The following is a 14,251-nucleotide window of genomic DNA, read 5'->3' as shown; positions in this document are numbered from 1 at the left end:
CTAAGTTGGATTTTGAATATTTAATTTTTTGACATATTAAATTTTCGCGCCTAAAAAATTGGGCGCAGAAATCTTGCGCACATACGTTCTGCGCATGCACAACAAATATTTTTCCTAAAGAAAGCGGCCGTACATACAATATATCATACTTTTACGTAAAATTAAAAAAAAAAGTATTATAATCATTGTACTTGTTACTCATTTTAATACAACAATTATATATCCTCATGAGAGTGCATTTAATACCTGTGTAATTTATTAAAGTGACATTGCATCCACATAAACTCCAAAATCTCAATGGTAAGATTGCAAAAGTCAGCCAGTTATTCTGCAACTTCAAAACAATCATTCATTTTTGCTAACATAATTTTTTTTTTTTTTCAACAACTTTGCATCCACTCCTGTCAAATTTTTTCTTTCATTATATCTGTTAACCTCTCAACCCGCAACTATCAATAACAAATTTTCATCCTTATTCACCCATAAGTGTTGAATATTTTTTTTTGGAAGTACTATTTAAAAGACATCCAAGTAATTACCCCAACTTATGACTTATGACAATGGATTTTAATCATTAAGACGTAGTTAATGTGTATTTTAAATACATGTGACATTACAACCTTGATATATTAAGTTATATATTTGCCAAGTGATAACTATGTGTTATGTATATGTATATATATAAATATATATTTTTATTTATATATACAAATTGGTTATCCACTCAGTACTTATATATATACATGTACACATATTATTTACATCATTGATGACTTTTTTTTATTTCTAACTCTCATAAGTGCAGTCCCCTGATTATACTAGTTTTATTTCCTTTGTACTTGATAACAGATGACCTATATTTATTAAAATTTATTTTAAATAGTGTATTATTATTGCTAATACGTAATAATAACATTGTCATTGTTGGTAATTAGTGATGATTAATTAATAGTCAATCTTGATGTTTTTATTAAAAAAATTTTTTTGTTATTGTTTTTAAATACTCTGTCAAGGAGTATTACTTACTTGCGGTAATTATAGTGCAAAGTGATATTTAGTTAAGATTTTGATGTGGATTGTAATAGTTTTCATTTTTTTATTGATGTATACGAGTATTATTTCCGGATTAGATAATTTAGATAATTTTTTCTCTGTTTAAGTACGCTGAATCATTTTTAAATTATTTCCTTGTTTAAATTATTACTGGTTTACTACGGCTCATAGTTTAATAATAATAATAACAATAATAATATGAAGTTTCGTAAGTCGTAAGTTACAAGAATAATTCTTATTTTTTTTTTTTTTATAACATTCATATAATTTTCAATAATTATCTTTAATTTATTGCTCTTGAATAATGATACTGATATTTAAAATGCATATAGAATTTTTTCAAAACAATTAAATTATAATAAAAAAATTTTACATGTAAAAATTATGTGCGAATTAAAAAAAATTTTTTTTATAATAATGTATTTAAAAAAGTTTTTAGATGTCTGCTAATTACAGTGCAATCAATATTATTAAGAGAATAAGAAAAATTTTGTGTCCAGGATAGTGATATGATAAAATCGGTTTTTTTAGTGAAATTTAGTGTCATTGCAAAGGTCTTGATTTGAATTTGTGTCTTCAAGGTATCATATCATTCTCACCGATAGTCAATTTATTATGATAAGTATTTAGGCTGCATTCGAAAATGCTCTATCTCTAGATCCATAATTAAGAAATGATCTTGTATCTTGAGAACTATTGACATTTTTAAAGATATAAGCTCATCCCGATGTTACACTTATCGGGACCTTTCATTTGAGTACCCACATCAATTATTCATATATTTATATTAGGGGTGTGCGAATATTTGAGTTTACGAATTATTCGCCTTGAATTCGAATCGAATATTCGAATAATTTGAATAGTTCGAATAATTCGAATAGTCCAAATAATTCAAATCGTTCGAATAGTTCAAATAATTCAAACAGCCGTTTTCTGTTGATAAACTGAATAATTTTTGTGTAAAAATGAAGTCTTCATAATTATTCGATAGTAACCCGAGTCGAAAAAATGAACTTACATGAGCTTAAATCAATTGTTTTAGTATAGCAGTTAAGTTCATTCAAGTTAATTTTTTCAACTTGGGAAAGTCTGCTTATTATTTATAATAAATATCTCTTTGTGTATTTGGACTCCCCGCCTCGGGACACCTCGCCATTTTGACATTTTTCCGGGAAAATTCAATTTTTTAAAAAATGAGATCTACGGACCCGATCGATCAGACATCAAAGTAGTGTAAATATAGACTACATTTGGAAATTCTATAGCTTTATTTCTAGCTAAAATAATTTAAATTCATTTATTTTTCTCTTAACTTGAATAAATTAAGCCTATAGCTATATTACACTATAGTAATATTTATATAGCCCACACGAATTTTTTATATATTTTATTATTCCACAAATATGAGAAATATCATATCGATATATAAAACATATAAAAAAAATCGTGTGCATACTTTAATGAAAGGTCTCGATGAGCGTAATATTAGGATTAGCTTATATTTTGAAAAATGTCAATAACAAAGAAATGACGTTTTATTTTGTCTACTAATGATATTTTTAATGATCTAAGCTCATCCTGGAGTTACACTTATCGAGACCTTGCATTTGAATAACCACACGAATTTTTCCATATATTTTATACAAATAATAAATCTCATATTTGTAAAATATATAAAATATATAAAAAAAAAAAAATTCGTGTACGTACTCAAATAAAAAGTCTCGATAAGCGTAACATCAGGATGAGCTTATGTCTTAAAAAATGTCAAGAATTGAAGAATGACTTAGTATTTTGTCTAATGATGATATGTTTAACGATACAAGCTCATCCTAGAGTTACACTTATCGAGATCTATCATTTGAATACCTACACGAATATATATAAAAAATATGAAAAAATTCGTGTGCGTAGTCAAATGAAAGGTCTTGACTAGCTTAACTTTAGGATGTGCTTAGACTTAAAAAAATGTCAATAATTGAGAAATGACGTTGTATTTTGTCCACTGATGATATTTTTAATTATGTAAGCTCATCTTGATGTTACACTTATCGAGACTCTTCATTCGAACACCTATACTAATTTTTTATATATTTTATATATTTCACAAATATGATAAATATCATATCTATAAAATCTTTTATTAAAAAGCTTATGCGATGTTTTCATTGTTGTCGCTTTTCATTATTACCTTTACACTCTTTAAATGTTTGAACCATCGTGTCGTAGATCTCATTTAAAAGAAAATCGAATTTTCCCGGAGAAATGTCAAAATGGCGAGGTGCCCCAAAGTAGGGGGGCCGAATACACCAAAAAGTATTTGTTACAAAAATAATAAGCATTTTACTATCAAATAATTATGAAGACTCCATTTAGTCAAATAAAATAAAACGAATTAATTTTTACACAAAAATTAATTAGTTTATCGACAGAAAACGACTGTTTAAAATATTTGAAACATTTGTATTCGAACTATTCGAATTATTCGATTATTCGATTCGAATTTCGATTCGATTCGATTCGAACACTATTCGTACACCCCTAATTTATATATATTATATATATGTATACATGAAAAATATATCAAAATACATGTGGGTACTCAAATGAAAGCTCTTGATAAGTGTAACATCGGGATGAGCTTATATCTTTAAAATATATATTATATATATATATATATATATGTATATATGAAAAATATATCAAAATGCATGTGGGTACTCAAATGAAAGCTCTTGATGAGTGTAACATCAGGATGAGCTTATATTTTTAAAAACGTCAATATTTAAGAAAGTAAATATGCTCTATCTCTAGACACATAATTAAGAAATGATCTTTTACCTCGTGAAATATTGACATTTTTAAAGATATAAGCTCACCCCGTTATGGCACTCATCGAGACCTTTCATTTGAGTACCCACATCAATTTTTCATATATTTATATATATTATATATATGTATATATGAATAATATATAAAAAATGCATGTGGGTACTCAAATGATAGCTCTTGATGAGTGTAACATCAGGATGAGCTTATATTTTTAAAAAAGTCAATAGTTAAAAAAGTACAGTGCAATTTAACAAAAGTCATTATTTAATAAAGCAAAATTTTATTTATTTATAATTCACAAGTCACGGCAGTCACATAGTGATTTCAAGGTTGCTAGTAAATTAATTAAATTGAAAATAATAATTATTTATTTATTCTGTTCCAGGGCAGTATTTATCCATCAATAAAAACCAGTGATGTAAAATTAAGTCACTTGACACACGACGATTTATAGGATGTGATATATCCTTATGGGGTGAAAGTGCCTCATAACGCCGTAACAATAATCATCACAGTATAATAAACCTCGACCAAACACACAACGATAATGTTGTCATACTGCTGTAGCTCGAGCCACCGCGTGTTGTTGTGTCTGACACTGTCAACAATGGCCGCGAATGTCTACGGCGACATTCTTGTCTTCTCAGACAATTCGCAGCATCAAATAGAAGAGGAGTTCCGCGATGTACCTGCTAGATTCGGCCCACTTATTCCCGTCGAGGGAATCAGAGTAATTAATATTATTTATTTATTGATTTAAACTAGTTTTAGTTTTATTATGCAGGAAATAATTATTTATTAATTTATAGGGGAGAGTTGTTTACGCACAGCCGCCAACAGCGTGTCGTGTAATAGCTCCACCGCCGAATGAGACTAATTACACCGGTTTATGGATAGCATTAATAGCTCGTTACAATTGTAGCTTTGAAATAAAAGTACGAATGGCACAAAAAGCTGGCTATGATGCTGTTATTGTTCATAATGTTAATAGTAATGAATTAGGTGGGTAATTTCATTAAATTATTTACTGATAAAAAAATTCAAGGTCAAAAAAAAATTTTTTTTGAAAAAAAAAATTTTTTTTTTTTGCTTTAATAAATATTTATTTGATTCAAGAATTTTTATCAGTGCCAAAATGACAATTAAAAATTATGACAATGAAATTAGCAGACACTTAGATAATTTTTTTATTTTTATTTAAAAATAAACTCTGTTTAAAAAATTGCAATTATAATTTTAAAGATGGAATTTTTTAAATAAATTTTTCTTCCTATAATTTATTAATAAAAAAAAATTAATATTGATTAAAAAAAAATTTTAATTACTCAACAGAACCAATGTCAGCCAAGGAACCACTTGGAATAATTATCCCATCAGTATTTGTAAGCTCGATAACGGGCTTAATAATAAAAGAAAATTATTTATGGGACAATGATTTCTCAGTGTTGATAAATGATGATATTCCATTTAATATCAACACACATTTGTTACTCCCGTTCGCGATTGTTGTGGGCATATGTTTCCTAGTCATGGTTATTTTCATGGTTGTAAGATGTATAAAAGATAGACGTAGACAGCGTAGGCATAGATTACCTAAGTCGAGTTTGAAGAAAATACCCACGCACAAGTACACAAAGGGCGATCCTTATGAGACTTGTGCCATTTGTTTAGACGATTATGTTGAAAATGATAAGCTGCGTGTACTACCTTGCGCTCATGGTGAGAATTTTTTATTTTAGTTATTATTACAATTTTTATTTATTTATCAACTTACTATCGGCAATATACATCAAAGAGAATATAACAAATTAAATAACATTAATTTTAAAAAATTATTTATAATCAAGACTTATTTAATGATTTTTTTTCAGCATATCATACAAAGTGTATTGATCCCTGGCTGACGAAAAATAAGCGTGTGTGTCCAGTTTGTAAGCGCAAAGTTTTCGCAGCCGATGAGAGAATAATCACTGACAGTGAAAGTGATTCAGATGCCGATGACTCGACTCCGTTAATCAGAGACGGTCATCAAGGTAAATTTAATTTATTTATAAATTTTAGGAAATTTTTATTCAGAAAATTTCTAATTTTTTTGGTAATTATTTACAAGTGGAGTCAACCCCATTTTGGGCCATAACTAGGTGAAAAATTAACATTTTCAAATTTTTTTTTATTCTGCTTGTTTTTACGACGCATTTATGATAAAAAATGTCATGAAAGAAAAAAAATAAAGATTTCGATAGCTTTTTTGCCTTCAAAAGTTGGAAAAAATTTTGGCTCTCATGTTTTTGGATAAAGTTTCTATTTTATCTTTTTTTGATGTTTTTGATATATTTTTTTTTGAAAAGTACATAAAAAAACGAACAATTAAAAAAAAAAGTTTGTTCAGTGAACAGGCCCAGCCGCGATGAAATCGCTCCTGGGGGACTCCCAATTTTACGAGCCGCACCTGTCTACCGCTAGTTCCCGCAAAAACTAACCGCCTATGAAAGCTTAGCTTGACTGATCACGCCGTGTCTCGGTGGTGTGATTGGCTGATCGTTCCGCTGACATGCGCAATCGGCCTTTTTCACAAGTCGACGAGGAAGAAGATGATTTATTATTATCTTCTTTCGCTTCCACGTTTTCGCTGCATCAAGTCGCCATGAGTATTTCTTTACTTTAGCTTTTTGTTAATAAACCGCATTTCGCTTATTTAATAATTTAATTTGCTTAAATTAATTGTTATTAATCCGCTTTAGATTGTCACAGATAAATTGTGTTATTTGTGCAATTAATTCTCCGCTTTTCCAGTGCTGGCAGTGTGTTCAACCACGTGTTAACCGGCTTCGCTTTATTATTCACGCAGTGCTTTATTTATAAGCTTTTATTTAAACAATCCGCAAATTAACATATTAAATATAACTTGCATTTAGTGGCCGCTTTCTTAAGAAAAAAATTTTTGGCGCATGCGCAGAACCCATGTGCGAACCCATATAGTTTATGCGGGGAAAATTTTAAAATTAAAAAAAATTTTTTTTTGTTATAACTTAATTTTTTTGCACTATGCGTCCTGCGCATATAACTTAAGCGCAAAAATTTTAATTCCTCGAAAAAAAATTTTTTCGAAAGTGTAAACCATGTAGAATAGAATATTCTATCGTGTAAACAATTATTTTTATTTCGAAAAATCGAGCTAGTGGTGACCAAATAAAAATTAGGAAAACGGTTGACCCTAAAGGCCATCCCTGCAACTTCCCGCTAATTCCGTTAATACCTGGCCGCTTTTTTGAGCTCTTCGAGCTCAAAAGTACAATCTGTGTGTTGTTTTAAGCTCTCCGAGCTCAAAAAGATACCTTTTCTATGCTTTTGAGCTCTTCGAGCTCAAAAGTCTGATAGAAGTTTCATAGAACACTATTTTTTGAATGTTCATACCGCAATAACTTTTGAATGAATGAACCGATTTTTACGCGGTTGGCGGCATTCTACGCAGTTTTTTAAGCCTCATAAAGAATTTCTAAGTTTCAATTGGTCAAACTAGAAATTTCGGAGTAACTCTGAAAAAACACTTTTTTCGGTTTTCTTTCGTTCACGATATCCTCGAACGAATCAACCGATTTTGACCGGATTGGCGGCGATCGACGTGGTTTTTCAAGGTTGAGAGCTGATTAGTTTTTGGAATCGATCGGTTGAGCCGTTTAAAAGTTATCCCAAAAAAACCACTTCAGAAAAAATTTTTTTTCCTACTTTTTTTTAGATTTCTCCAAATTTCTCAAAATCTATCGGTTCAAATCGGTTCAAATTAACAGGAAATCTAAGTTTGGCGGAGCCCTTTCGAATGGCACCAACCGCGATGAAATCGGTTCAACCGTTCAAAAGTTATAAGAGGTTTACATACTTATATACACACACATACATACAGACATAGTGACATCCTCGCGGGAATAGTCAGGAAAGCTTCCTAGGACCTCAAAACGTCGAGATCTGATGCAAACTCGATTTTCGAAAAACGGGGTAAAACCAATAACTTCCCGATTTTTGAAAATTTTCAATTTTCTTAGCGGGAAGTTAAAAATATTTTCATCAAAAATTCTTAATTAAAAATAAAAATTTTTATTGCTTGAAAATTTTAATTTAATAATTGGAAAACATGAAACTTTTTAAGCGACCAATAATCTAGTCAACAAGTGCCTTTTTGGTCAACTTTTTCCAGCAGTCTCCGAAAATAATGATTCTGTGTCATTCGATTCGGAATGGCATCTAGATGATTTTTGAAAAGAGTGAAGTTCCGCTTGCAAAAATTGCAAAAGTAATAAAGATTTAAAAAATTTTTAAAAAGATTCAAAATAGAAGGTATTTTCCTAAAAAAAATTCTTGACTCCTGGAACTGTATAAGACCAATATTTATAATTTTCCCAGAGGGATGAAAATACGGTCAAAAACGGGTACTCTGGCTTGCGTATAACCCATGTCTACTTTGGACACTTTATTAATAAAAATTATTTTATCATATTAAATATAAAATTTAAGTAATGAAAAAATTCAGGGGCTTACTGGATAGATCAATGAACAATAATCAGCCTGAAAAAAATTTTTATCACAATTTCTCAATTAGTTATGCAATAGCTAATTCAAAATTTTTTTCTGCTTGAACATGAACATTACAAGTGTGATAATCGTTAAACTATAAATTTGAGATTTTTTTCCTCCTTTGGAGTAATTCTTGGAAGGCTTCAAAATAGATCCCCGTTGAAAAAATTAAAAAATTTTTATTTTTCAGTTTTTTATTAACAATTTTCGTTGTTGCAAAATTAAAAACTTAGATTAATCATCGAAAAAATTGGAATTTCAATCTTTCAAAGAAAAATTGTTTTTTTAAAAAATTTTTTTTATTGCTTTAAAACGCATTTGTTAATTAACAATTACTTTCACCCACTTCTAATTAATATAAGGAACTATTAATTAGATGTATTATATTAAGGAACTATTTTTTTTAAGATTAGTTATATCAAAGATTGAAATTGCATAAAAAATTTTTAAATTGTCTTATAAACAACGCAGTTGTTTATAACAATTTATTAAACAATAAGAGATAAAAATTGAAAAAAAATATTTTTATACAGCTTCTGGTAATATAGAAATGGATCATTTATAATATTTTGAAAAAAAAAAAAAAAAACTTTTTTCGATTATTAATCTAAGTTTTTAATTTTGCAACAACGAAAATTATTAATAAAAAACTAAAAAATAAAAATTTTTTAATTTTTTCAACGGGGATCTATTTTGAAGCCTTCCAAGAATTACTCCAAAGGAGGAAAAAAATCTCAAATTTATAGTTTAACGATTATCACACTTGTAATGTTCATGTTCAAGCAGAAAAAAATTTTGAATTAGCTATTGCATAACTAATTGAGAAATTGTGATAAAAATTTTTTTCAGGCTGATTATTGTTCATTGATCTATCCAGTAAGCCCCTGAATTTTTTCATTACTTAAATTTTATATTTAATATGATAAAATAATTTTTATTAATAAAGTGTCCAAAGTAGACATGGGTTATACGCAAGCCAGAGTACCCGTTTTTGACCGTATTTTCATCCCTCTGAGAAAATTATAAATATTGGTCTTATACAGTTCCAGGAGTCAAGAATTTTTTTTAGGAAAATTCCTTCTATTTTGAATCTTTTTAAAAATTTTTAAAATCTTTATTACTTTTGCAATTTTTGCAAGCGGAACTTCACTCTTTTCAAAAATCATCTAGATGCCATTCCGAATTGAATGACACTGAATCATTTTTTTCGGAGATTGCTGGAAAAAGTTGACCAAAAAGGCACTTGTTGACTAGATTATTGGTCGCTCAAAAAGTTTCATGTTTGCCAATTATTAAATTAAAATTTTCAAGCAATAAACATTTTTATTTTTAATTAAGAATTTTCGATGAAAATATTTTTATTTGGTCACGACTAGCTCGACTTTTCGAAATAAAAATACTTGTTTACACGATAGAATACTCTATTTTCCATGGTTTACACTTTCAAAAATATTTTTTTTCGAGGAATTTAAATTTTTGCGCTCAAATTATATGCGCAGGACGCACAGTGCAAAAAAATTGTTATAACAAAAAAAAATTTTTTTTAATTTTTAAATTTTCCCCGCATAAACTATACGTGCAGAACCTTTGCGCACGTGCGTTCTGCGCATGCGCAAAAATTTTTTTTTCTAAAGAAAGCGGCCAGTGTAAATAAATTTATAGTGTTAATTTTTAATATTATTTCCGCGTTTTAATTGAGATATCCAGACCAAAACCTGATCCTCCGCTTTCCCGCAATTACATTATTCTACAAAGTTGAATATCACAATTTTCTAAAAAATTTATAAATTTTTTTGAAAATTAGTTAAAATTGTGATAATCAATTTTTTTTTTAATTTTTCATTTTTTCATGTATTTTTCAAAAAAAAATATTAATAAAATTAAATAGAAATTTCGTAAAAAAAAAAATAAAAATTAAAATGGTTGACCCCACTTGTAAATATTTACCCTAATTTTTGTATAAATAATATATTTTAATTAAAAAATTTTTATTAATAAATAAAAAAAAATTTCTAGGCACACAAGGTGGTACATTCACACCGCAGCGTGAGAATCCATTCACCCGAGCATTAAGATCACAACAGAGACGTAATTCAAATTTGTCAAACAGCAGTGACGATTCCTTCAGGTCGCTGATAACATCAGGCGGTAGTAGGAGCTCCCACAACGGTGAAACATCTGGCAACACAACCTTTCTAGTATCGGACACTCACAGCATAAATGGTGAGTACTTTGTTACATAAATATCGTTATTATATCGCTTAATCAATAATCCAATACAACAATATAAGCTCAAACACTCCCATATAATATGCATCTTAATTTAAGTGATAGCGTATCGAACATTGCTCACTAAATAATAAAATTATTATCGCGAGTTTAAATTACATTCCTTAACATTATCATTAAATACTTGGAATATTTATTTTTTAAGAGTGAATTTTTTTGCTTATTAAAAATGGTCAATTACATATTTTAGTTTTTATTTAACTTGGTAATAATTTCTTTAATTAATATTTTTTCAAAAATAATATTTTAATAAATTGAAATATTTGAACTAAAATACAATTATTGCAGTACTTTTATCAGTAATTTTATACATATTTTTTTAAATTTATATTATAGACTATTTTAATAATTTTCCGGAATTTTATTGGAAGCAAGATTTAGTTTTGTGCTATAATATTTGTAAGTCTTTTAATTCATGTAATTAATATTATTTTTGAATAAATATTAATTAAAGATATTATCTCTAAGTTAAATAATAAATAATGAACTATTTTATAAGAAATATATATTTTAAATAAATAATTAAAATATTTTATAATTATCAATTGTAAACTATTGATACTTTGCAACTCCACAATTAGTTGATTCAGAAAAATCTTAAATAATATTGAATTAAGGGGGAACACCACTGTGACGATCGAAAAAAAGAGGTGATTTTCGGGAATTTTTTTGACAGGGAAAATAAAGGAATTTGGGGATCGGATTTTTTTTATTTTATTAAGGGTACATTAAAGATTATTACCCTAAATTTTTATTAAAAAATATTTAATTATTACTAAGTTATTAACAATCTCGTCGAGCGCTGGAGAAAATTTCCTCCCTCCACGGTCGGTTCGATAACTTAAAAACAGATCATCTAAAAATAACAACAAATTGCTTTTAAATCAGTTAGGATGTAGTTATTGTCGCACGTACGGAATTTGAAAAATTTTTCTTTTGAAGATTTTTTTAGCTGGGTTAAAACAAAAAAAAAAAACAGTAAGAATAGTGAGAAAATTTTTAATCAGTCGTCATTTTTAAAAAATTTAAAATTTTCAAAATTCCGTACGTGCGACGATAACTACATCCTTACTGATTAAAAAGCAATTTGGGTTTTTATTTTCAGATGATCCGTTTTTGAGTTATCGATGCGACCATAGGAGGGGGAAATTTTTTCTAGTGCTCTACGAGATTGTTAATAACATAGTAATAATTAAATATTTTTTAATAAAAATTTAGGGTAATAATCTTTAATGTACCCTTAATAAAATAAAAGAAATCCGATCCCCAAATTCCTTTATTTTTCCTGTCAAAAAAATTCCTGAAAATCGCCTTTTTTTTTCGATCGTCACAGTGGTGTTCCCCCTTAAATTCATATGATAATTAATTATTTTATATTTATACAGTATAGCTAAATTTTTAATATAATAAAACCTTTTTGATAGTTTTTAATATTTTTCTTCGATCATTTTTGCATTTTTTTTTTTCTTTAAAATTTTTTTTATTATGTCAAAAAAGTATAACTTCTGACGCGTGTACATAAGTACACACACCATTTTTTTTATAGTACAGGATAAAATAAAATAAAGGACTTGTAAATTGTTTAATTGTTCAGGTGAACCGTCCGATTTCGAACGCTCTACAGACAGTAATAACACTTTTACGGTTACTGTATGTAGTGCAGACGCTGAAGAACATCCAGCATCAGTGGTTCACATTTCACAATCTCAATCTCAATCTGCAGCGCAGGTTCCACCTACAACTTTCGCTCCTGTTAACTCACATCAGGATAGTAATTTTAATTTAGCTGAAATGTTACTGGGTAAATTTAATGTTTAATGACATTTACACACATCACATATTTTATCTCTAAAAATAATTATTATTATTATTCGAATGGGATGAATTTTTGTTAGATAAAAAAAAAATTACTTTTTACATACTAAGTAACTTTTATTTTATTTTATTATCATTTTTTATTGCTAAAAGTTAGTCGAGTGCGTGAATATTAAATTAACAAAATATGAATTAATAGTATTTTGAATATTAATTATTTTATAATTACTTTTTACACGTCTATTATTTAAAATCAATTTATGGTGAGTAAGTTTGGCTTGATATTTATATATTGGTAAAAAACATTTTATTTTTTAAAGATCAAAATTACTGAATAGTAAAATTAAGCCGCAATTACGTAAAAAATATTTAATTATTTTAAATAAATAATTAAAGCATTATTTTTATATTAACTTTTTGTTGAAAAAAAAATTTAACTATTTCTAAATAATTAATAATCAATAAAGGTGCTTGATTAAAATAGAATTTATATATATTAATATTATCGTAAGGGTATTAATAAAAAATATCAGAACAAATTATTCGGTTGACGAATACACAAAAAAAATATATGTTATTATCGCTTTCATTCAATAGTAAACAACTGATTAATAATAATTGTAGATCAAAGATAATTTGAATGAAAATAAAATTGAATAAATAATTGGCTCTTATGCCTGTGATACAGTCGTGTAAATAATTGTTGATAAAAAATGAAAAAATATAAAATAATAATAATTAATAATATTAATAATAATTATTGATTGACCAAATATTAAAATTCTTTTTTAATGCAGGACATAGTATAAAAGCAAATAATTAAAAAAATCGCGGTATACTAAATAAAATTATTATTAATAAATAATATATTGATTATTAATATTACCATAAATCTTATTATTATTATTTAATAACGGTAATTTTATTATAATTAATTACATTTAAATTTTAATGTAATTTTATCTCTAGGGTTTAATTATTTGATCAAGTTGAATCTGTAGTCATGCATTAATGATAATTACTTTGATAAATTATTATTGATATACGTAATATTATTTCTGTGTAATTCAAATAAATCTATACATATGTCTTTCATAAAAAACACTAGACTTATTAACTTGAATAATTTATATTTTTAAGAGAATAAGAAAAATGTTGTCTCCAGGATAGTCATATGATGAAATCGGTTTTTTTTAGTGAAATTTAGTGATTTTTAGTAATTTAATGAATTTAGTGAGATTTATTATGATAAGCATTTAGACTGCATTCAAAAATGCTCTATCTCCAGATACATAATTAAGAGATGACCTTGTATCTCGTAAACTATTGACATTTTTAAAGATATAAGCTCATCCCGATGTTACACTCATCGAGACCTTTCATTTGAGTACCCACATCAATTTTTCATTTATTTTATATATTATATATATATATATATATATATATATATATATATATATATATATATATATATATATATATATATATATATATATGAAAAGTATATAAAAATGCATGTGGGTACTCAAATGAAAGCTCTTGATGAGTGTAACATCGGGATGAGCTTATATCTTTAAAAACGTCAATAGTTAAAAAAGTACAGTGAAATTTAATTAAAGTCATTATTTAATAAAGCAAAATTTTATTTATTTATAATTCACGAGTCACGGCAGTCATATGGTGACTGCAAGGT

At 27.2% G+C, this 14,251-nt stretch overlaps 1 protein-coding gene across 2 annotated transcripts; it reads left to right on the top strand.

The window, feature by feature from the left end:
* Nucleotides 1-118: 118 nt before the first annotated feature.
* On the top strand, nucleotides 119-12,604 carry LOC123261066 (E3 ubiquitin-protein ligase RNF13-like). 2 transcript variants are annotated; one of them, XM_044722539.1, is made up of 7 exons: nucleotides 119-300; nucleotides 4,271-4,615; nucleotides 4,695-4,887; nucleotides 5,218-5,604; nucleotides 5,757-5,918; nucleotides 10,471-10,677; nucleotides 12,338-12,604. In XM_044722539.1, exons 2-7 carry the CDS (start codon nucleotides 4,433-4,435, stop codon nucleotides 12,559-12,561), a joined length of 1,356 nt encoding a protein of 451 aa, XP_044578474.1. In that variant the 5' UTR covers nucleotides 119-300; nucleotides 4,271-4,432; the 3' UTR covers nucleotides 12,562-12,604. The 2 variants fall into 2 exon arrangements, with proteins under 2 accessions (XP_044578474.1, XP_044578475.1); XM_044722540.1 differs by lacking the exon at nucleotides 119-300 and adding an exon at nucleotides 1,250-1,268.
* The last annotated feature ends 1,647 nt before the right edge of the window (nucleotides 12,605-14,251 follow it).

Source organism: Cotesia glomerata, linkage group LG3 (genome assembly GCF_020080835.1).
Source record: "Cotesia glomerata isolate CgM1 linkage group LG3, MPM_Cglom_v2.3, whole genome shotgun sequence".
In the NCBI taxonomy this organism is placed as follows: Eukaryota; Metazoa; Arthropoda; class Insecta; order Hymenoptera; family Braconidae; genus Cotesia; species Cotesia glomerata.
Note: the sequence above shows the minus strand (reverse complement) of the source record. Positions and strands in the feature narration are given on the sequence as shown.

What these genes read in the sequence shown, in the direction of transcription:
- LOC123261066 (XM_044722539.1), top strand. Translation starts at nt 4,433, where the DNA reads ATGTTGTCATACTGCTGTAGCTCGAGCCACCGCGTGTTGTTGTGTCTG. An exon ending in TTCCCGTCGAGGGAATCAGA is followed by an intron (nt 4,616 to 4,694) that starts GTAATTAATATT and finishes ATTAATTTATAG; the next exon opens with GGGAGAGTTGTTTACGCACA. An exon ending in AATCAGAGACGGTCATCAAG is followed by an intron (nt 5,919 to 10,470) that starts GTAAATTTAATT and finishes AAAAATTTCTAG; the next exon opens with GCACACAAGGTGGTACATTC.